Below are 22,919 nucleotides of genomic sequence, written 5' to 3' on the forward strand. Positions count from 1 at the left end.
AAGGGAATAAATCCGCAAAATGACGGCGGAAGGGACATCATACATACGTACATACATACACCAGACAGACAGACAAATGCTGTTCTAGATGGCATTGCCCTCTGGGCTACCCATAAAAATATGGCTGTCGAACCACGTGACTGATGACGTCATCATTTTTTTTTTCTCCTCCAAATTATCCCTAGATCACGCTCAAGAAATTTTATACTGATTGGATCAAGCGTTCTACTTGTCATTTTATGACGTCATAATGAATGCACCTATGACATTTATACATTTTATGATACGATTTATATGTACTTGTAAGGTGAAAGAAAAACTTTGATGGGTCTTCGATTATTGTAAGAATCTTGTTCGTACTTTCTAAACACCCCTCGTATAAACGTCACAATTAAAACCTTTTCTTCCAGATCTATACCTACACAGGATGTACTCCAGATGACCACGCCCATCCAATATCTCTCCAAACCACGCCCACAAGTGTTGACATTGCAGTGAGAACATTTAGGCCGTGTGCAGCAGGTGGAAGAGGCAGCTCGAAATCGGTTTTCATTCCATTAAAAAGGTGCAACTTATCTTTGCTTGAATATATTTCAGAAACATATTTTCTCATGGATATAAAAAGTTTAAATCATGTATTTTGTCCAACACTAAGTAATTTCCGTTAATATTCAGCACTATTTTCTTATAGCGTAGCCGTCACGGGTGCAGTGAGTTGGTCGTGCTGCGTAGTAGTATTTACACCCAGCCAATCATCAGCCAGTATTGTTATAACAAGCGATATATTTATCAATGGCGTCTTCCATGACAGGGAGATGAATTGCTACGATGTTCATAGAAAAGACGTCAAAAAATCGCCCCAACTGTGTGTCATGCACATATCATCTGTTAAGAAACACGATGGATGGAAACACGAATATAAACGGATGGATGACGTGTGTGTGTGTGTGTGTGTGTGTGTGTGTGTGTGTGTGTGTGTGTGTGTGTGTGTGTGTGTGTGTGTGTGTGTGTGTGTGTGTGTGTGTGTGTGTGTGTGTGTGTGTGTGTGTGTGTATATATATAGTCGTGCCCAAAATTATTGACACCATAGATTTAATATTTGGTAGCACAGCCTTTGGACAAAATAACTGCAGTCAAGCGCTTCCTATAGCCATGAATGAGCTTCCGACACCTCTCCATTGGCAGTTTGTCCCACTCTTATTGTGCAAACAGTTCCAGTTCTCCCACATTTGAAGGGTGCCTTCTCCCAACTGCTGTTTTCAGATCTCCCCACATGTGTTAAATGGGATTTAGATCTGGACTCGTTGCTGGCCACTTCAGAGCAGTTCAGCGTTTTGTCTTTAACCATTCCTGGGTGCTTTTTGAAGTGTGTTTGGGGTCATTGTCCTGCTGCAAGACCCATGACCTTCAACGGAGGCCAAGCTTTCTGACACTCGGTTGAACATTGCGCTCCAAAATACCTTTGTAATCTCCTGATTTCATGATGCCATGCACACATTCAAGGTACCCAGTGCCAGAGGCAGCACAGCAACCCCAAAACATCACTGAACCTCCTCCATGTTTGACTGTAGGGAAGATGTTCTTTTCTTTGAGGCTTCATTTTGTTTTCTGTAAACATAGAGATGATGTGCTTCACCAAAAAAGCTCTAATTTGGTCTCATCTGTCAACAGGACATTCTCACAGAAGGATTTTGGCTTGTTCCGGTGTGTTTTGGCAAACTCCAGTCGGACTTTCTTATGTCTCTCTCTCAGAAGTGGGGTCGTCCTGGGGCTCATACCATATAACCCCCTGTCCCCCTTTCACTGAGTTGGCAACAGATGGTGCGAGTTGAAACTGTCGTACCTTGTGTCTGAAGTTCAGCTTTAATCTGTTTGGCAGTTCATCGAGGTGCTTTCTCCAACATTCGAATATTCTCCATCATTCGAGTTGTTCAGCTTCGCTGCAATCTTCAATCAAGCGTTCTCTTGCGGCTACGTCCAGGGAGGTTGGCTACAGTGCCATGGGCCTTAAACTTCCTGATAACATTGCGTACGGTAGACACAGGAACATCAAGGTCTCTGGAGACAGACTTGTAGCCTTGAGATTGTCCATACTTGGCTACAATCTTGTGTCTGACCTCCTCAGACAATTCTCTGGTTTTCTTTCTTTTCTCCATGCTCATTGCGGTACACACAGTGACACAAAACAGCACTAAGACTCCTTTTCTCTATTCAAACTGGTTGAATGAGTGATTTTTATATTGCAGGCACCTGCAACTCACCAGAGGTGAGTTTAATTCCAAAGTAAAGGAGAATCACCTGCTTGAAACCTAATTATTTCTAAGAACTTCTGAAAGGTGCCAATGATATTGTCGGGGCCATTTTAGGATGTCTGTGTGGAATAAGCTAAGATTTCGTAATTTTTTTCAGCTTTTTTTTTGTTTTGTTCCACTGCAAAGAAATACATATGTATTTTTAAAATATTTTAATATTTTGATACCAAAATATATTTTAATTTCAACAATTTTCTGGAAGAAATGGTGCATTATTTGAAAAAAGTGCAAGGGTGCCAATATTTTTGGTCACAATTGTATACGTGGTGTGTGTGTGTGTGTGTGTGTGTGTGTGTGTGTGTGTGTGTGTGTGTGTGTGTGTGTGTGTGTGTGTGTGTGTGTGTGTCATGCTTTTTACTTCCGCCACCAAAGGTGGATGGAGGTTATGTTTTCACCCCTGTCTGTTTGTCCGTTTGTTTGTGAACAAGATATCTCAAAAAGTTGTGGACGGATTCGGACGAAATTTGGCAAAGGTGTAGCGTATGTGACAACGACAAAATTATTTGATTTTGGTGAAGATCCGGATCCGGATCCGGCTACTATAATTTTTAAAGTGATTCTTCACCATTGGGAGATAGGGCCAAAAATGAAACATAGCAGGATATCTCAAAGTTATGGATGGATCTGGACGAAACTTGTTGGACAGGTTGTGTGTGTGACAAGGACGAATCATTTCAATTTTGGTGAAGATCCGGATCCAGCTAGTAGATTAGCTTTGTGTAAATACTACGCAACGCGAGCAACTCACTCTACCCGCGACGGCTACGCTATAAAAAAATAGTGCTGATTATAATTATTAACGGAAATTACTTCGTGTTGGACAATATTCATGATTCAAGCTTTTTTTTTATTGATGAGAATATGTTTCTGAAACTTATTCAAGCGAAGATAAGTCGCACCCATCCAATGGAATGAAACTGAATGACAGCTCTAGCTTCCAGCGCCAACACCGAACCTGAAATGCACGTTTATGACGTATGAATAGAGTGTCCATCAGTCCATGAGGTGCTTTGGGTACCGATTGATGCTCTCGAAATAGAGCGCGAGGAAGCGACGCGCGAGCGCCAGCAGCTCCTCGGTTGGGCGAGGGTTTGAGCGGGAAGAGCGCACGTGTCCCGGGCCCGGGGGCATCACTTGCGACCCCCTGCAGGCTCTGGAACACGAGACATCCTGGAGGGTACAGGTATGACAGGTGTCATGGATGAAACTTTCTATGCGAAGAGCATCAGAAATTTATTTATTTATTATTTTCTTAATTAAATTTAAACACTCACGACAATGGCCTCGAGGTGCAGCGAGTCGCGGCTTTCGGTCCCTGAGAGCCAGTTGTGCAAGATCGCAGCCCGTCCTGTGCAAGAGGTACCCAGAGCCCTTGGGGGCAAAAGGATAAATTTATCGATTGGTCTGTTATTACCCCCCAACCCCAAGCGTATTACAGCCTTCTACAAATGTAGCAATTAATACATAAAAAGGTATTCAACACTCAATCCCCGTCATCATGGAGATGCTTTTATCATTCTTCTTCTTCTTCTTTCTTATACAGCACATGGCTAATGCAGTGCCCCCTATAGTTTAGAGCAGGAATTTGGCCAGGGTGCTGGCGATAGCTCTCCTCCTTTTCGTAAAGGACACCATGGAATCTTTAACGTCCTGCACCAACGACTGTTGCCAGATGGGCCACTCGGCTCATCCAAGGGACGGAGCACCTTGGGCTTGTGATGCAACGCGCTGCCTGCGAGGCACCGATCCAACATTTTATAGTCAGGTCTGAATTAAAACCCAGACTGGACAATTCAAAGGTGTGTAGTATGCCACCTCTTCACCATCCTGCCTACATCAGGGGTATCAGAGACAACCTTTACCAAAAACATCCTGTTGTATGGTGATATGCATATGAGGGAGATAGATATAGACCTGGTCTACACTTTCCAGGGTATTTGTGAAAAAAGGTAAATAACTTGCACATGACCATTTACAACAGGCCAGGGTCTTATAAGTAAATATGAAGAAAATTAAGCAAGTTACATCTCTAGTTAAAACAAGTGAAGAATGTTAGTGCAAAATTGACGTCATAGTAGGCCCGCCAATAACTTTATTTTGTCCAATGACACCACTTATCTGTTAAAAGTAAATCGGCATGTTTCACAGAGTAGTTCCATAGGGCATTTGATGCCTAACATTATGTGGGTTGATCCCATCTCTGATTTTGACTTTGAAGGTGAAGAGTCTGTGAAATTGTCAACTGAGCTCAAATTTGACATTTTACAATTTGGCATTGACAGACACATAAGATACCGTCCCATGGTGTCCTTTGCAAAGAGTAGGCAAGCTACTCGTATATCACCGGTAGTATGGCCAAATTCCAAATTCCTGCCCTAAATCGTGGAATCTTGGAATTTGGGTGCTGGGCCAGCCCGTTCGTCAAGACTCGGGTCAATTTTCCCCTGGCCGACCCCTGAAGAAAAGGGCATGCGTTAATAATGGCCGTTAAAAGAAGAAAAACTGACCCATAAGATACAGGTAATACAAAAAAACATTAAAGAAACTAGAAAACATCGGAAAATGCGAAGCCCGTCCGCATCCGTTTGTATTCAGACATATTCTTCTTCTTCCGTATGATCAAAATAACGAAAACAGTTTTCTTAAAAAATGAAAATTAATGATTTTATCCAGCCTTGACCTTTGAGCTTTAAGATCTAAAAAAAAAAAATTTAAAATCAACTTCTAACTTTTGATTGGTGAACCAATTCTGTGACCGAATATGCAAATTCTTAAAATTTCAGGTCAACTGGATGAACATTATTGAACTTATGCAACCTTGACCTTGACCTTTTGATCGAAAAAAAATTGTCGCCTACCTTTCGATTAGCGAACCAATTCATTGAAGTAAATCGGATGAAAATTGACGATTTTATGTGATACTGACCTTTGACCTTTTGACCAAATCATTAATTTGCCTTCTACATATTCTCATAATAAAGCTTTGTTGAAAATTTGATGACAAAACTGAAATGGTAAATTTGAATTTCAGATATTAAATTGCACATCGCGTACAGCGAATGTCACCTCCCTGCGCCTTGTATTTATTGTTATTTAAAGAAACGCTTCTGTACACCGACCTTGAGGCTTGGTTTTCAAGCTACCGTCTACAATTCCAATGTAAAAGACATAATTACTCTTCTTTTGGGTCTTTGGAGTCATCGGGGTCTTTTGGATCCTCTGGGTCATTTGGGTCCTCAGGGTCTTTTGGATCATCTGGGTAATTTGGGTCTTCAGGGTCTTTTGGGTCTTCTGGTTCCTTGGGGTATTTGTGGTATTTAAGCGTCTTTGGAGTATTTTGGGTCTTTGGGGTAATTTTGATCTTTCGGGTTCACTGGGTACTCAAGATCTATAATAGTCTTCTGGGTCTTTTGGGTCTTCGGGGTCTTTTCAGTCTTCAGGGTATTTTGTGTCTTCAGGGTATTTAAGGGTCTTATATTTTGAGGGCTTTTGTATATTTTGAACACTGTATATAACACGAATTGGAACACGAACCTGAAGTTTAGCAGTATTTTGGCTCTGACTTTGGCAAATTGTATGAAATCTCATCTCGATGCGCAGCCAAGAGTAAGGTAATTGTTTTTAGTCGGTCTGTCCATCTGGCAGTCAAACAACAATGAAATCATTCCAAACATGAAATGTACTCTGCCCTACTTTGACACAAGGAAGCAACTGTCATTTTTGTCGAAATTGAGGTTTCACTTGTTCTCGGGTATTTGAGGTATGCTCTACACGTTCGTACACAAAATAAAGTAACACGACCCTCCATTTCTGAGATATTAACATGTCAAAAGGAAGCAAGTACAGAAATATTGTCATAAAACTTTGACAAAAGGAAGCAACTGAGCAGATCTTAGTTAGCCAATCATATATCAGCATAGAAATGGCAGATTGAGGGAGTTAACCACTCAGAGAGCTCCTATTATCCAGCTTGGCTTTCTCATGGTTTTTGCTCTGTGTTGTGCTTGTGCAACTGGTTGTGAAACCGCCCAAAAATGCTGAAATTCTCTGATGTTTTCGCCCATTTGAGAGATATGTAAGTACCTGACTGTTCAATATGCTATTAGGCATTCAATTTTTAGACTCTTTTGAGTGAAACTCACGTTAACGAGTGTTTATTGTCTATTTACTAGACGTTTATATCCTGTCTTGTTTGTGCGCAGTTTCTGTGTAGTCCCATATACACATTGTTGTGTACAGTGTACAGAATGCAGTACACGTATCTAATGTTTCGAGTTAGAGTCTTGAAGCAAGTTTTTGAAAGCAATGACTAAATGTAGTGTTAAAATTATTTCCCCCTTCAGTGCTTGCAGTTGTATGATTGTATTATCATTTGGAGGCAGTTTTGATTAAAATTTAATGATCGCCGGTGTAAAAAATTAGGCTAGTCTACATCCATGGGTTACGTGCACGAGAACTTGGATTTTGTATGACGGTGTATTTTGGTTGCATTGTAGAGTATTATTCTGGTAGTATTCTGCCTTTTTATAGGGGGACGGGGACGACGTTGATTACGTACATGTGCCTGCACATACCCTTCCCACCCTGTCACTCCTTGATGTGTAAACAAATTTCGATTATTAATAAATACACACAAAACCAACAAATATATATCTAGCACAGTTTCATACCAGAGTGATCAGAAAATTTGAAAAGTTGCTTCCTTTTGTCAAAGTATTAGGCCTGGAACTATTCCCATAATACTTTGACAAAAGGAAGCAAGTGACATACTTCACACAAAAATATGAATTCATATCTCCAACCATGGTTGCCTAAAAAGTATTCTTTGAGTACAGTTTGAAAAACTTTATACCCAGGAAGTAAGAAACTCTGCCAAAGAGAGCAGAAAGAAAAACACATTTTCCTCATTTACAAGAAAACTCCTTTCAGGCAGTTGCTTCTTTTTGTCAAAGTAGGGCAGTACTGTTTTAAGGATGTCATCAATGACACAAACAACAGGCATGAAATACTACTTTAGAGTGTTAAATAAGGTGGTGTAAAAGACATCAACGGCGGTAAACTTACGAAAACTTTTTAAAATATTTTGTTTAAAGTTTTTTTTATGGCGTAGCCCATTGGGCAGAGCCGTCTAGAACAGTGTTTGTCCATCCGTATGTATGCATGCATGTATGTATGTATGTCCCCTCAAATGTATACCAATCAGAGCTGAGAATCTGGTCACATGACAGGGTGATGTGATTACGTCTGATGTCATTATGGCAGTGCGGCAGCTGATTCTCCACACACCGCCATTTTGATTTATATGCCGTTAATGCCAAACATATCATCGAACCTGTCATATATCACAATCGCCGTGCTCTAACTTTACGTTTTTCATTCAGTGTTAAACACAAACAAACCGATTGTTAAAATGATCATCAAATATCGAAAGCATCAGCGTTGCGTCTCTTCCAACAATACGGTATGTATAGGCCTTAGGCGTTATGACTCATCTTCTGCTTCAGACAAATTAAACCCAGGTTTCTTAATACAATGGTATCGTTTCAGTAGCATCATTTTCATAATAATAATAATATTATAGTAAATATAATCATAATGTGGCGGACACGAAAGCTCACTGGCGTGATGGCATCATTCCGCACACCAAGTGGGCGGCGGCCACGCCCGAGGGGTAGGCGTGGGCGGCGGCCACGCCCGAGGGGTAGGCGTGGCCGCGGGATATACACCGGGCGCGCAGCCCGGAGCGCTCCAGTGCTACAGTGGAGCTCTTGTAATAAAGACTCTTTGAACTTACCGCGTTGTCCGCTTCCTCCTTGCTATACAAGTAGCACGCGTAGCACCGTGCTTCATTGGTGACCCTCCGACGTTCTGGTCAGCCGTCGCTGACCACCCGAATCCGCCACAGCAATGGCGACCAACGCGGTCCAAATCAAACTCCCCGAGTTCTGGGAGGCTCAAGCCGAAGTTTGGTTCCTGCAGGCAGAAGCCCAGTTCCGTCTTCGAGGCATCACGGTGGGCGAGACCATGTACTGCCACGTGGCCGCCTCCCTCGGGCCCGGCACGGCCGCTCGTGTCGTGTCGGTCCTGAGGAACCCACCGGCCGACGGCAGGTACGAGGCGATCAAGCGTCTCCTCCTCGCCACGTTCGGCCTCACGGTGGTCGCACGGGCCGCCCGCCTCCTGGACCTCCCCGAGCTCGGTGACACGCGACTGTCGGTCCGCATGGACCATATGCTGTCGTTGATGGGCGACGAAACCTCGAACGCTCTATTCCGGGCGTTATTTCGACGCCAGCTGCCGGCACGAGTACGCCTCGCCTTGGCCGGTTCTGTGATGACGGAACCCCGAGCTCTCGCTGCCGAGGCCGACAGGTTCTTCGCGGCTTTGGACACGCAGGCGAGTTTTGGCGCGGCCGTCGCAAATCCCGAGGCTGATGCACACCTCGTGGCTGATGCTGATGCACACCTCGCGGCCGCCGCCACGCCCCGCCCACCACCGCCGCCGTGGAGAAAACCGCGGCCTCCGCCGCCTCCGCCGCCAACCTGGTGTTTTTTCCATGCCCAGTTCGGCCACGAGGCTCGGCAATGTCGCCCGCCGTGCTCATTCGGCAGGTCGGGAAACGCCCGGGCCGGCCCTCGGTAGTGGCACTGAGCGCCGGCCGTTCAAACAGCCTACTGTTCATCACGGGCACCTTAGCCGGGCACCGTTACCTGTGCGATACGGGAGCGCAGGTGAGTGTCGTTCCCGCCGGTACGTCCGACAAGCAGACCGCGGGCCGGGGCCCCGCGCTGCTTGCCGCCAACGGTACGTCCATCCGCACATACGGAAAACGCTGCCTTTCTCTGCGGTTCGGAGGGCAGGTTTTCCGGTGGTCGTTCGTCACTGCCGACATGCCTATGGCACTGCTTGGCACGGACTTCCTCTGTGCCAATGGCCTGTTGGTGGACGTAAAGCACAGAAGGCTTGTCCAGGCTGAGACGTTCAGCTCGCTCGCTTGCGCACTGCCCGCCTCATTGAGCAGCTCCCGGAGCGGCTCATCGAGCGGCTTGCTGAGCGGTTCGGTTCCGGCCAGGTTCATCTGTACGCTTCCGGCAGCGAACGAATTCACCCGCCTCCTCGCCGGCTTCCCGGCCCTCACGCGGCCCACCTTCTCGGCGGGGGCCGTCAAGCACGGGGTGGAACACCACATCCCCACCGCCGGGCCACCGGTCTACGCCCGGGCATGCCGCCTCGAGCCGACGAAGCTCGCGGTAGCTAAAGCGGAGTTCGCTACGCTGGAGCGGCTCGGCATCGTGTGGCGCTCTGAGAGTGCTTTGGCGTCGCCGCTCCACATCGTGCCAAAGCCCGGCGGGGGATGGCGACTGTGCGGGGACGACCGGCGCCTCAACGATGCCACCACCCCCGGCCGCTACCCCGTCCCCCACATTCAGGATTTCTCCGCCCGGTTGGTGGGCACGTCCTTCTTTTCAAAGGTGGACCTCATACGCGACTACCATCAGGTCCCCGTCAGGCCGGAGGACATCCCGAAGACGGCGGTCATCACGCCATTCGGACTTTTCGAATTTCTTCGGATGCCCTTCGGATTGAAAAATGCGGCTCAGGCGTTCCAGCGACTAATGGACAGCGTCTTGCGCGACTTGGATTTCGTCTACGTCTACCTGGACGACATCCTCGTCGCCAGCACGTCCCACGAAGAGCACCTACACCATCTCCGCACGCTCTTCGAACGTCTGGGCCAGCATGGCCTCATCGTGAACCCCGCCAAGTGCCGGTTCGGCGTCGCCGACATCGACTTTTTGGGGCACCGCGTCACCAGGCACGTGGCCGTCCCCCTACCGGCCAAGGTGGAGGCGGTGAAGGGGTTTCCGCGCCCCCGCACGATCAAGGGGCTCCAGGAGTTCCTGGGCATGGTAAACCTTTACCATCAGTTCCTGCCCCGCATCGCCCAGCTCCTGCGCCCCTTGCACGAGGCCCTCCGAGGGAAGCCGGGCAAGGTGACGTTACCTGGACCGAGCAGATGGACGCGGCATTCGCGGGCGCGAAGCTCGCCTTGGCTAACGCCACCATGCTCGCGCACCCGGCGCCCGATGCACCGATCGCCCTCACCACCGACGCCTCGGACTACGCGGTGGGCGCGGTGCACGAGCAATGGGTGCGTGGTGCCTGGAAACCGCTGGCGTTCTTCAGCCGGCAGCTCCGCCCGCCCGAACGCCGTTATAGTACCTTCGACCGCGAGTTGCTCGGGCTTCACATGGCGGTCAGGCACTTCCGCCATCTGCTCGAGGGCCGTGCGTTCACGGCCTTCGTCGACCACAAGCCACTGGTCTTCGCGATGGGCAAGGTCGCCGAGCCGTGGTCGGCCCGGCAGCAGCATCACCTCTCGGCCGTGTCCGAATATACAACGGACATCCGGCACGTCGCGGGGAAGGACAACCCGGTGGCGGATTGCCTTTCCCGGTCCGTCGCCCACGCAGTCCACCTTGGCATCGACTATGCCCGGATGGCGGCGGACCAGGCCGCCGACCCCGGCGGCCAGGCCTTGCGGACCGCCGTCACAGGCCTCCGCGTCACCGAGGTGCCATTCGACGGTGCGGGCACGGCCCTCTTGTGCGACGTCTCCCTCGGGCGGCCTCGCCCCATCGTGCCCGCGGGCTGACAGCGCCAGGTTTTTGACGCCATCCACGGCCTGTCCCACCCGGGCACGAAGGCCTCCCAGAGGTTGGTCGCAGACAAGTTTGTCTGGCATGGCCTCCGGAAGGCCGTCCGCGGCTGGACCAGGACGTGCCTCGTGTGCCAGCGCGCGAAGGTGCACCGGCACACCCAGGCCCCATTGGCCCCGTTTACGGTGCCGGAACGGAGGTTCGACCACGTGCACGTGGACCTGGTGGGACCTCTGCCCCCCTCGCGGGGTTTCACCCATGTCCTGACAATGGTGGACCGCACCACCCGGTGGCTGGAGGCCGTGCCTATGGCGTCGACGATGGCGGCGGACATCGCGCAGGCGTTCATCGCCACCTGGGTCGCCCGGTTCGGCGCCCCCTCGGACATCTCGTCCGACCGCGGCCCCCAGTTCACCTCGGAGCTCTGGGGGGCGGTCGCGCGGGGGCTCGGGGTCCAGCTGCACCGAACCACGGCCTACCACCCCCAGGACAACGGCCTGTGCGAGTGGTTCCACCGCTAGTTGAAGGCCCGCTCCGGGCCACCCTCCGCGACGGCGGCTAGGTCGACAGGCTCCCCTGGGTCCTGCTGGGCCTCAGGACGGCGCCCAAGGACGACCTGCGCGCAGCCGTGGCGGAGTTGGTGTTCGGACAACCGCTGCGGGTGCCGGGCGAGTTCCTCCCCGACCCCACGGCACCATGGTCCGCAGCGCAGGAGCGCTCCGTGCTGCAGGAGACCGCCCGGAGGTTCGCCCCGGTGCCGACAGCGCACCACGGGCACCCGCCTATGCACGTCGCCCCGGAGCTTCGCACCGCGGAGTACGTCTTCGTCCGGCACGACGCCCACCGGACACCACTGCGGCCCCCGTACGACGGGCCTTTCCGCGTGCTGGAGACCGGGGTGAAACATTTCACCTTGGACATCGGCGGTACTCCCGACTGCGTCTCAGTGGATCGCCTCAAGCCGGCCCACCTCGACGTGGACCACCCACCGCCGGTGGCTCGTCCCCCGCGTCGGGGCCGCCCCCCTGCGGGCGGGCCCCCGGCACCGCCCAGGCCCGCCGGCACGCCGCCCCCCGGTCCTGCACCCATCCCGGGTGCAGCCGGAGGCATCCCAGCTGGCATCCCTGCACCCCAGAAGCCGCCAGTCGCCAAAGGGGGCTTCGGCCGGGTCATCCGTTTGCCCCACAAACTGGTCCTCCAGGTGCGCGGGAATTCTGGGAGGGCACGTGTGGTGGACACGAAAGCTCACTGGCGTGATGGCATCATTCCGCGCACCAAGTGGGCGGCGGCCACGCCCGAGGGGTAGGCGTGGCCGCGGGATATACACGGGGCGCGCAGCCCGGAGCGCTCCAGTGCTACAGTGGAGCTCTTGTAATAAAGACGCTTTGAACTTACCGCGTTGTCCGTTTCCTCCTTGCTATACAAGTAGCGCGCGTAGCACCGCTCTTCAACAACATTTTAATCCCCATGTCGTGTATGGAAAGTTGGTGGATTGAAGCAATAACTGCGGAAGTAAGGAATTCACCTCGGTTTTTCAAAAAATAATATAATTTTTGTTATAATAACGTAACGTTATTATTATAGTAAATCTAATCATAACACTAATCCCTTTGTAGTGACTGCAACGTTGCTGGAGGTTAAATGTATATCTCATTTATATATATATATATATACAGTATCTATATATATATATATATATATATATATATATATATATATATATATATATATATATATATATATATATATATATATATATATATATATATATATATATATATATATATATATATATATAATTTTTTGTATATATATATAATATATATATATATATATATATAATATATATATATATATATATATATATAATATATATATATATATATTTCCGTTGAACTTGGGGCTGACTCAGAAGAAGACCTTTGTTGGTCGAAAGCTTGTCGACAATTAAAGATCGACGTCCTGAAGCTACGTCCGCGTCTTATTTAATCTAACGATTATTTATTCAATACAAATGAGACGCCCTGCTCGTACTTTGGAGTTTCTACTATTTCTTACAGTTATATATATATATATATATATATATATATATATATATATATATATATATATATATATATATATATATATATACATACATACATACATACATACATACATACATACATACATACATACATACATACATATTAAAGTAGCGGAAGTTTTGTGTCTGGCCGTAATGCTACGTCATTACGTATATGATGTCATTACGGCATAAACACCCGCTCACTTCGAGAGCGGCAGGAAAGGTCACTTCTCTTTGGGGTATATAGATTACAGTCTCTCTATGGTGGGTCTCAATAACATTGGGTGTGTGTTCATTTACCAAGTTTCTTGCGGAGAGATCGTCAAGTGGTTTAAACATTCGAGCAAGCACTCCATTCAAAACTGTTACGGAACGGCTGGCTTGGCAAGCACTAGCTAGCTGCTTGGTAAATGAGCACACCTCCAACCCTTGAGGTGTGTAGATTACAGTAGATCTTCGCTCAGATCTGTAAGTAAAACGTACCTCATGGATGTCGGGATTCCTCCAAATTTCTTTGTTTAATGTGATAAGCAGCATTAGCGACTGTTTAAAAAGCTAATCATACGTGTTTGTGGTTTATAATATTTTAGAAGCCCGGCTACGCCACTGTTAGACTTTTGGTCTTGTTTTCTAAAGCCTTTTAAACCTTTATTTTATTTCGATTGAATTATAGACAGTACTTGAACACTGTAGACCGTACACCCTGTTTAAGGTCCATCCTAGGGACGGCCCTGCCTGCAGAACACCAGGATGGGAGTTTATAATCGGGGAAACAGATGGGAATCCCTCAATAGGACAATCGAGAGCTTATCAAATCCAAAGTTAAAAAATTAAAACTACAGACTTGTTAAAAATATCTGGATGTGCAATCAATAGAGATAGCTTATAAGGAAACAGTTACAGGTTGTACGCACGCACGTCACATGACCAGGTGATGCATTTTTAAGTTCACCTGCGAGACGAGACAAAGTGGCCTTTTCTGAACTTTTTTAATTTCAAGAAAAAAAAGTTTCTGCTTTAAGTTACCTGAAAATCAATTAAGCTATACCTATCTTGTAACGTGCATATTCTTATCCAAAGGTGAGTGACCGTGCACAGAGGTAAAGACCTTGCAATATACTTACCCATGAGACGTGCCTGTGGGCATCCGTGCACCCTGCCCGAGGTGTCTGTTCTGTTCAGCTGAACTACCGTTGTCCCGGGTGCCCATTGTAATAACCGAAAGGGTCGACAGATCTCCGTGACAATGACAGTGATGTGCGGGCAGAGACTCGGGCTCACGAGATAAATAGCGAGCCCGCCCACCCCGCAATCCACCAGACGCCCTCCTTAAGCTGTCCCTCGTTCATGATCGTTATGTATGCGCAGAACACCTCCAACCTTCATAGATACCTCTTATTTCCCCAGAGAAGAGAACTCACCATTTTAGCTCTCATGGCCACACAAGATAACCTCACGGGGTTGTCGGCTTTCCAGAAGGAAATAGAGAGTTGAAAATCACAAACATTTTCCATGGGAATTTGTTTTTTAATCATCTACATAGCCTCCCTGTGTGATAAAAGTACAAAATGTAAAGGTATTCTTGAATGATTTTGTCAGGTATGTTGGTGTTTGATGGTTTAGTTTCGACCCAGCTGTGCTTAGAAAACCGAAACTCAACAGTTATTTGCAAAGTTATTTCAAATCTGAGCAAGAGTCATTAGGCTCCTTGCTGCAATTGAAGACCCAATGACTGAACTACACTTGCTCTTCTATGAGTCAGTACTTCCATCCAGTGGTACAGTTAGGTTTGTGGCGCCAGGGGCAAAAGTCAATCGGAGCGCCCCACAGGCACTGGCATAGTCAGGAATTTCTATCAGGGGGCCAGGTGAAAGAGCCCTAAGCTTCCCCAGAAGGGCTAACCTCCCCTACTGTTCCTGAAGGACACAGTGGGATCTTTAACGCCCACCAACTAATGCCGGCAGATGAGACACCCAGTTTAACATCTATCCGAGGGACAGAACACACATTGATGAATCACTTTGTGTGTGAAACACCAGGATGACAATTTATATCTGGGTCGGGATTCGAACCCGGGCTAGATTGCTGACAGGCGAATGTGCACACCCCGAGGCCATCCTGCCAGCACAACACACTCACTGAGGCCTCTCACCACGTTTACCCTACTGTCGAGACCCCTAGATTGCCAGCTCCTTCTTCGTTTTTTCCCCCTTATGGCGTATCTTGTCATGTACACATGGGCAGGGATTAAGGAAACTATCCCGTGAAAGAGAGACAAAAAAATTGAGGGTACAATTGACTTATTGGCAATAAATAAATAAAAATAAAAATTTCAAATTTAGTACTAAATTACCCTTCAGTCGGTAGAATCACAATTCAACACAAAAGAAACATAAACAAAATATGTCAAAAGTACAATAAAAATTGAATATTCAGCATATACAGTCATGTGAAAAAGTAAGTACACCCCATGTAAAGTTTTGACTTTTTCAACATATTTCAACATACAGTTATTTGATCTTCATTTCAACAATATTGACAGATAAAGGTGATATAATATAACAAATATCATGAAACATTTACATTTTGTAGTCAATTGTATAATTTAAATAAACATAAATGCAAATTTCGCATGTGGAAAAAGTAAGTACACCCCTGGCTCTAATAGGTGGTATTGCCCCCTTTGGCAGAAACAACCTCAAGTAGGCACTTCTTATAACGGTCTCCCAGTCTCTGACATCGACTGGGAGAAATTTTTGCCCACTCCTCCATGCAGAATTCTTTCAGCTGTGCGATATTTGAGGGGTTTCTTGCATGCACAGCTCGTTTCAAATCTCCCCACAACATCTCGATGGGATTTAGATCTGGGCTTTGACTTGGCCATTCCAGAACCCTCCATTTCTTTCTTTTCAGCCATTCCTTGATGGATTTATTGGTATGTTTAGGGTCATTCTCATGTTGCAAGGTCCACCTTCGGTTGAGCTTCAACTTTCCGACAGATGGCCTCACATTATCCTCAAGCACCCTCTGGTACAATGAAGAATTCATAGTGGATTCTATGATGGTGAGCTGCCCAGGCCCTGATGCAGCAAAGCTGCCCCAAACCATAATATTTCCACCACCATGCTTTACAGTTGGTATCAGGTTCTTGTGGTCAAATGCTGTCTTTGGTTTTCGCCAAACATGTCTTCTGGTACTGTGGCCAAATAGCTCTACGTTTGACTCATTTGGCCAGAGCACATTGTACCAGAAGTACTGGTCTTTGCCTAGATGTTCATTGGCAAACTTTAGTCTTGCCCTGATGTTCTTTCTGCACAGAAAAGGTTTCCTCCTGGCACACCTCACATGTAGATCAAATTTGTGCAGCCTCTTTCTAATAGTGGACTCGTGCACTTTGACATCAACAGTGGCAAGAGCTACCTGTGGGTCCCGTGATGACATTCTGGGGTTCTTAGAGACTTCTTTCAGCATCGTGCGGTAACTTGCTGGGGCGGCCTGGCCTGAACAAGTTGGCAGTTGTTTGGAATCTTCTCCACTTGTAGATGATCTTCCGGACAGTCGAATGATTGATTTCAAATTGTTTGGAGATCTTTTTAAATCCTTTCCCAGACTCGTAGGCATCTATAACCTTCTTTCTGAAGGCCTCAGAGAGCTCTTTTGATCTAGACATGTTGATGCCGCACACTTCAACAACAAAGAGCAAACCAAACTAAATGTCTAAGGTTTAAACAAGACAGGTTCCTCCAAGATCCTCTCTAATGATGTTCTAATCATTTGCACCTGAGCTGGTGCTCCTGATTCTAATTTTAGGTATTTGAAGTGGTGATAAATGTAGGGGTGTACTTACTTTTTCCACATGCGAAATTTGCATTTATGTTTATTTAAATTATACAATGGACTAAAAAATGTAAATGTTTCATGATATTTGTTATATTATATCACCTTTATCTATCAATATTGTTGAAATGAAGATCAAATAGCTGTACGTTGAAATATGTTGAAAAAGTCAAAACTTTACATGGGGTGTACTTACTTTTTCACTTGACTGTATGTACATTTGGATGAATTTGCTTACCATGGCAACAGTGTGCAATGCTTCAAAACATTGCCATTTAAGCACAATTCTGAGCAAAAAGTTTAATTCACCCCCCCCCCCCCCCCCCGCCTCTCCACCCCTCCCAATCCGTAGCTGATACCCCTACCTGCAATTGGAGCAGTCCAACACCGACCTGTGGGCTATTTGTATCATGTGGACAGGTCACAAAACAATGCATACAGTACGGTATATGTGCTATGTCAATGGGGAAATTGTGTACAGTGCATCACCAAACGGTGTACAGTGCATCACCACATTGTGTGCAGTGCATCACCAAACAGTGTACAGTGCATCTCCGAACTGTGTGCAGTGCATCACCAAACTGTTTACAGTGAATCACCAAATTGTGTACAGTGCATCAACAAGTTGTATACAGTGCATCAACACGTTGTATACAGTGCATCAATAAATTGTGAACAGTGCATCTCGAAATTGTGTAGTGCATCAGCACATTATGTGCAGTGCATCACCAAATTGTGTACAAACAAAATCATGATTAATATTGTTGCGGATTCGGGGGTCGGCTCTCCCCTTATCAAGGGGGGGGGGGGGTTAATCCCCTTGTCTTTTAAGCTGGCCGTCCCCCAATACTGGAAATTATGACGCTCCTCCCGGTCGGAATCAGCTAGGATGATTGGTCAAATGAAGTCCCAAATACGTACGTACTAACCCCGACCGCGAGCAGGGAAATAACTCCTGCTCGAACCACGGATAAGATGGAATATTGCCGAGCGGTTAGCAATCCGCGATCCGAGCCGTTAACAAATGACTAAACCCGATCCTGAGTGGTTTCCAAATCGTGCCACAGGTACTCAATTGAAAGAAAGGACGGAGGCAATCGAATAAGAGGAAACCAGAGTAAGGGAAGAACAAAGAGTGGATTTATTAATTATGTACAAAACCAAAAGAAGAGGAAACGAAAGCATGTACGAGAAGAGAGAGGAAACAAAAGGACACAGGGCAATGTTATCTAAACAGTCTTACTTATAACCCCGGACAAACAGACAGACTCACACGGGATGGCAGCTGGTAGGGGGGGGAAGGTCCAGGCAGATGGTTCCAGGCGATGGGATCCGTCCAGGCTCCGGGTCCGCGGGCGAAGAACGGCAGGCAGCTTCGCGTGTCATTGGCGTGTGACCGGACCTTACATATGCGAGGGGCTGGAATGCCGCGTACGTATAGCATGCCAAACGCTCTCTCTCTCTCCCGATCAATCAAGGTCTGTATCAAACGGCAGTTCGTATCAAACGATGGTTCCCTGCGCAGTTCGTTGAAACAAGCGCGCCTCCGCGCTGTCCTCTGGATAACGTTACAATCAGACATATCCGCGCAGTTCCTTCAATAGCAACGGTCCCCTGCGCAGTTCGTGATATTCGAGCTCTCCTCGCGCAGTCCGTGATAGGGCTTGGCGCGTGCGCTTATATAGTGCGCTTATAGATCAATCCGCGCCACGCCCACCAGCGAGCTCACCTCTGCCCTGGTTGGTTAGCGAGGGCTCACCGGCTCCGCCCTTGACGGCTCATTGACAGGGCAACGCCTCGTTCTTGGCGCTCCGCCCCCTTCTTCTCCAAGCTTGACCGCATGCGTAATGGCATTTGGAGCGAGGCAGCCAACGCTGCTGGGCAAGCAGAGGCACGTAACACAATTTGGAGAGAGAGACTGGCAAAATGGACGGAATGGGGCCTATCTTATTTAATTAATGCAAAGCAGATTCAACTATTGGGAACACAGCCTTATCTGAAACACATTTTAAGGAAATAACTGAAAGTCCTATGGTGTCCTACATGTTGCTGTGGCCTAACTATGGGGGCGACCTTTGACCTTATTAAATGATGGGATATTTACAAGAGTTATTATTTATTTACAAAAGTGAGGGTTCTAACAACCGCAACAATATGTTTCTTTTGAAGTGCATATGACTCCGCACTTATAAATCATGAGTGAAACATTAAACACATTTATCTCAGAATCGATATATTGTTATGGAATTTTTCATCATAAATTTTGAAGTAGAAGAGAAGTGTACTTCAAATTTGGCACAGTTCATCTTTTCAGTGTATTAAATGTCCTGAACTATTAATAATGAGATCCAGTACCTAACTTTATGATTTTTAATTTTTTTATGACGAGGTAAAACTAATTTGCAAAATGTTGAATGTATTTTTAAATGACACCTCCAAACATGTTTGTTTGTTCATGATAAACTCTGTACATACTGTTACGTGTTACCTCCCCCAAACTCCGGTTACGGTGCCCCTCAGAGTCTAGAGAGGGAACGCAGCAGAAAGATTTGTTATTTTGAGTGTTCTAATAAACCATGGAAAAACCACACCAATGCAATTTAGAACAAAACAAGTAATTGTATTAAGAACTCTCACATACACAATAATAACATTATTAAAGAAAGTACCATGAAAATATCACTTGTACCAAATGAACAAGACATATGATGGTACCATCATTCCGCCAATGCTCTCAAAGCAATAAACTCACGATATGACAAAAGTGAGTTGAATGTAACATTCCCCAAAGTCCGTGCATGGATCCCCATGCTGGTTGAAGGGTGAAGTCGTGCAGAACGACGTGAACAGGCAGGTATCGGCACGGCGGCGAACGAGGAGTTACGAGGTGAGAGGTCGATATGGGAATTGAGCCGATATATAAATCAACGGCAATCAACACAATGAGATCGATATGGAAATCCCAACGACAAAACAAGATGCACCAAGTGGACAGCCTCTTCAAGGACAAAATGGCGCATCGGCCTGTAATGGAGGCTCTTGTTTTTATCTCCAACAAGAACTCATGCTTGGTAATTAAAACCTGAGACGCAGGTTTAATTGCAATCGCAATAGAGGACGATGTTGCGGACAATCCCTTTCACGGGAAGCCTCGACTCATTCGCGACCAATATCAAACAAGGTCCGCTCGCAGCCTCGACTGTACCTCTTATGGCTGTATCCCTCTCAGGCCGTCTCCTCCTATCTCCTTCTCTTCTGGTTTGTTTGCCGCATTTTCCTTTTTCCTTCACAAACATTTCTTTTTACCTTTTACAAAAGCCATCTCCATTTCACACAAAAATCTTAATAACAATATTACCTGAAAATAAAAATATTCTACAAGTATATAAAAACAACAAAGGCGGAAGTGACGGATCCATAACACTCCCCGCCTTCAAGGAAGGTTTGAACACGGCGAAAGCTTTCTTTCCATACAAAAAGTATCTTTCACAACCAAAAGTAATACTCACACCCAACACTACAAATCAAAACTAGGGCTGATCAAATCCCATAAGCAACAAAAATTCCAAACAACTCACAGGAATCCTCAAGGTTAATTCACTCTGAATAAACCTCCTGCTGGAGATATTTAATCTTAACAGGGTTCATCCGGGAGGGGTGTTGTTTCAAAGGGAATGGCCTTCCCCACATCAATATCATGACATACCAGATCGGTACGACCAGGAACATCTGTGAACAAATGTGCAAACTCAGAAATTAGGTTGGATAGTTGTCCTTGTTGTTCCCTCGTCAAATGACCTAATTTCGGGTCTAGGTTCCTTAACACTTCAGTGTTCGTCAATCTGGGGCAAGCCTGGTCATCAATGCTATCGAACTTCACACTGGCCTCAAACTCGGAATTCTCTTGCACACCGACTACAGGTACGATAGGTGAGACAGGAGCCATTTTTTCCTCAGGCTTCCTCTCATAATATTTCTTCAGTCGGTTCACGTGACACAGCTCCCGCTTTTTTCGTCGGTCTGGAGTTGTCACCACATACGTCCTTTCATTGACCCTCCTTTCGATGGCGTAGGGACAAAATACCTAGCCTGTAGCGGCTGACCTGGAACTGGAAGCAACACGAGCACTCGGTCCTCAGGACTGAAATTTCTTATCTGAAAAGTCTTGTCATGTCTCACTTTCATTTTGTCCTGTGCTGCTTTCAAGTTTCCTCTCGCTACTTCATATGCCTTAGCCAATCTGTGCCTAACAGTTGTCACATACTCTGACACAGTTGACTGCGACTCCTCCTGTAGCCACTGTTCCTTCACCAGTTTCAAAGGTCCTAGAACTGTGTGTCCAAATACGAGTTCAAAAGGACTGAATCCCATTGACTCCTGAACAGACTGCCTCGTAGCAAACAACAATAAGGGTATTCCCTCGTCCCAATCCTTGTCACATTCAAAGCAGTAAGTTCTGATCATATTCTTTAATGTCTGGTGAAACCTTTCCAAGACCCCTTGGCTCTCGGGATGGTAAGTACTTGACCTTACTTGCTCCACTCCCAACAGGTGTACCACTTGCTGAAAAAGCTTTGACATGAAGTTGGAACCCTGCTCAGACTGGATGACCTTAGGTAGGCCAACCAGTGTGAAAATTTTAATCAAGGCTTTCGCAATAACTGCCGCAGTAATTTTCCTAAGAGGCACCGCTTCTGGGAACCTAGTGGAAGCATACATGATGGTCAGCATATACTGATGTCCAGCCTTAGCTTTAGGTAAAGGACCTACACAGTCAATAATGACCCGGCTGAATGGTTCTTCAAAAGCTGGAATCAGTTTTAAAAGCACTGAAGGAGTTTTCCGATTAGGTTTTCCCACCAGCTGAAAAGAATGACAAGATTTACAGAATTCCACCACATCACGTCGCAATCCTGGCCAGAGAAAATGTGCCAGAATTATTTCACACGTCTTGTTCACTCCAAGGTGCCTGGCCAAAGGTGTCTCATGTGCCAAATTCAATATCTCCTTCTGGTACGGTTGTAGCACCACAATTTGGTAATGGACTTTCCAATCGTCATTTGGGGGTACCTCCGGCGGTCTCCATTTTCTCAGAAGTATTTCCCCTTTCATGAAGTAACCAAGAGGTACCTTCATAGCCTCTTCCTCTGTAATGGCTTTACCAATCAGTCTCCGGAGTTCAGAATCTCTGTGTTGCTCTTTGTTACGGATTCGTCACTTCCGTTGTTGTGGTTTTGCATCCACTGTAAATATTTCCGATTCCATGTACTATTATTGTTTTCAAAAGGTTTATTGTCCATGAACTACTTTTAAAAAGTAAAAAAAAAGTTAATGTTAAAAGAAAAAGGAAACCGGATCGGGAACCGGAAGACAAAGAAGAAGAGGAGAGAAAAGAGGGCGGAGCGAAGAAAAGTCAGACAAGTAGCTGGTTGCTTTGCGGTCTGGATCGAACGTTGTTGAGCAAGAGTCACGAGTGAACTTTGGGTTTCCTGGGAAAAGGGATTCCTGCGATTGAGTTGTTATCACTGTGGCTGATCAACCTGTGTGTCAGGTTTGGCGTTGGATTCCGAGGAATCATCGTCGGGTCGTTGCGTCTCGAGAACGAGCCGTCGGCCATTTTGACTCGCGCGCTTTGCTCATCGCGAAAGGTCTTTGCTTCGCGTCAGCTGTTTTCACCATTCAGACGTCTATCTGGGATGTGTGTGTGCAACGCGGATTTTGAAGGCAAACCTGAGGTTCGCCGATTTGGAGCTGTAAAACATCCATACCAGAGGGTGTGATTTCCCAGTCGCCTTGAGTGCGCTTTTACGCAGCTTTGGGCCGCGTGACTCTTTGCGCTGCTTTGGCCGCGTACGCCTTTGTGCAGTTTTGGCGGCGTGACTGGGCCCGTCATCTGAACGGGATTCTGGTTTCGATTCGACATTGCTCTGACGATCGCTGGAGGGGATCAACTTTGAGTTTGAAGACGGGAATATAGAGACATTGGGGAATGTTCTTTTTTCACTCACTTGGAGCACAGTGAGTTACCTTATACTAGCTGAT

The 22,919-nt window shown here is 46.6% G+C and overlaps 1 protein-coding gene across 1 annotated transcript in view; it reads right to left on the reverse strand.

The window, feature by feature from the left end:
• The window catches only part of NOS1 (nitric oxide synthase 1), a 111,116-nt gene extending 90,293 nt beyond the window's left edge, over nt 1-20,823 (reverse strand). The window contains exon 1 of the mRNA XM_078781070.1: nt 20,584-20,823. Coding sequence (XP_078637196.1) covers nt 20,584-20,823 — 240 coding nt within the window. The remainder of the gene's footprint in view (nt 1-20,583) is intronic.
• Between the last annotated feature and the right edge of the window lie 2,096 nt (nt 20,824-22,919).

This window comes from Myxine glutinosa, chromosome 6 (genome assembly GCF_964187855.1).
Source record: "Myxine glutinosa chromosome 6, kmMyxGlut1.1, whole genome shotgun sequence".
In the NCBI taxonomy this organism is placed as follows: Eukaryota; Metazoa; Chordata; class Myxini; order Myxiniformes; family Myxinidae; genus Myxine; species Myxine glutinosa.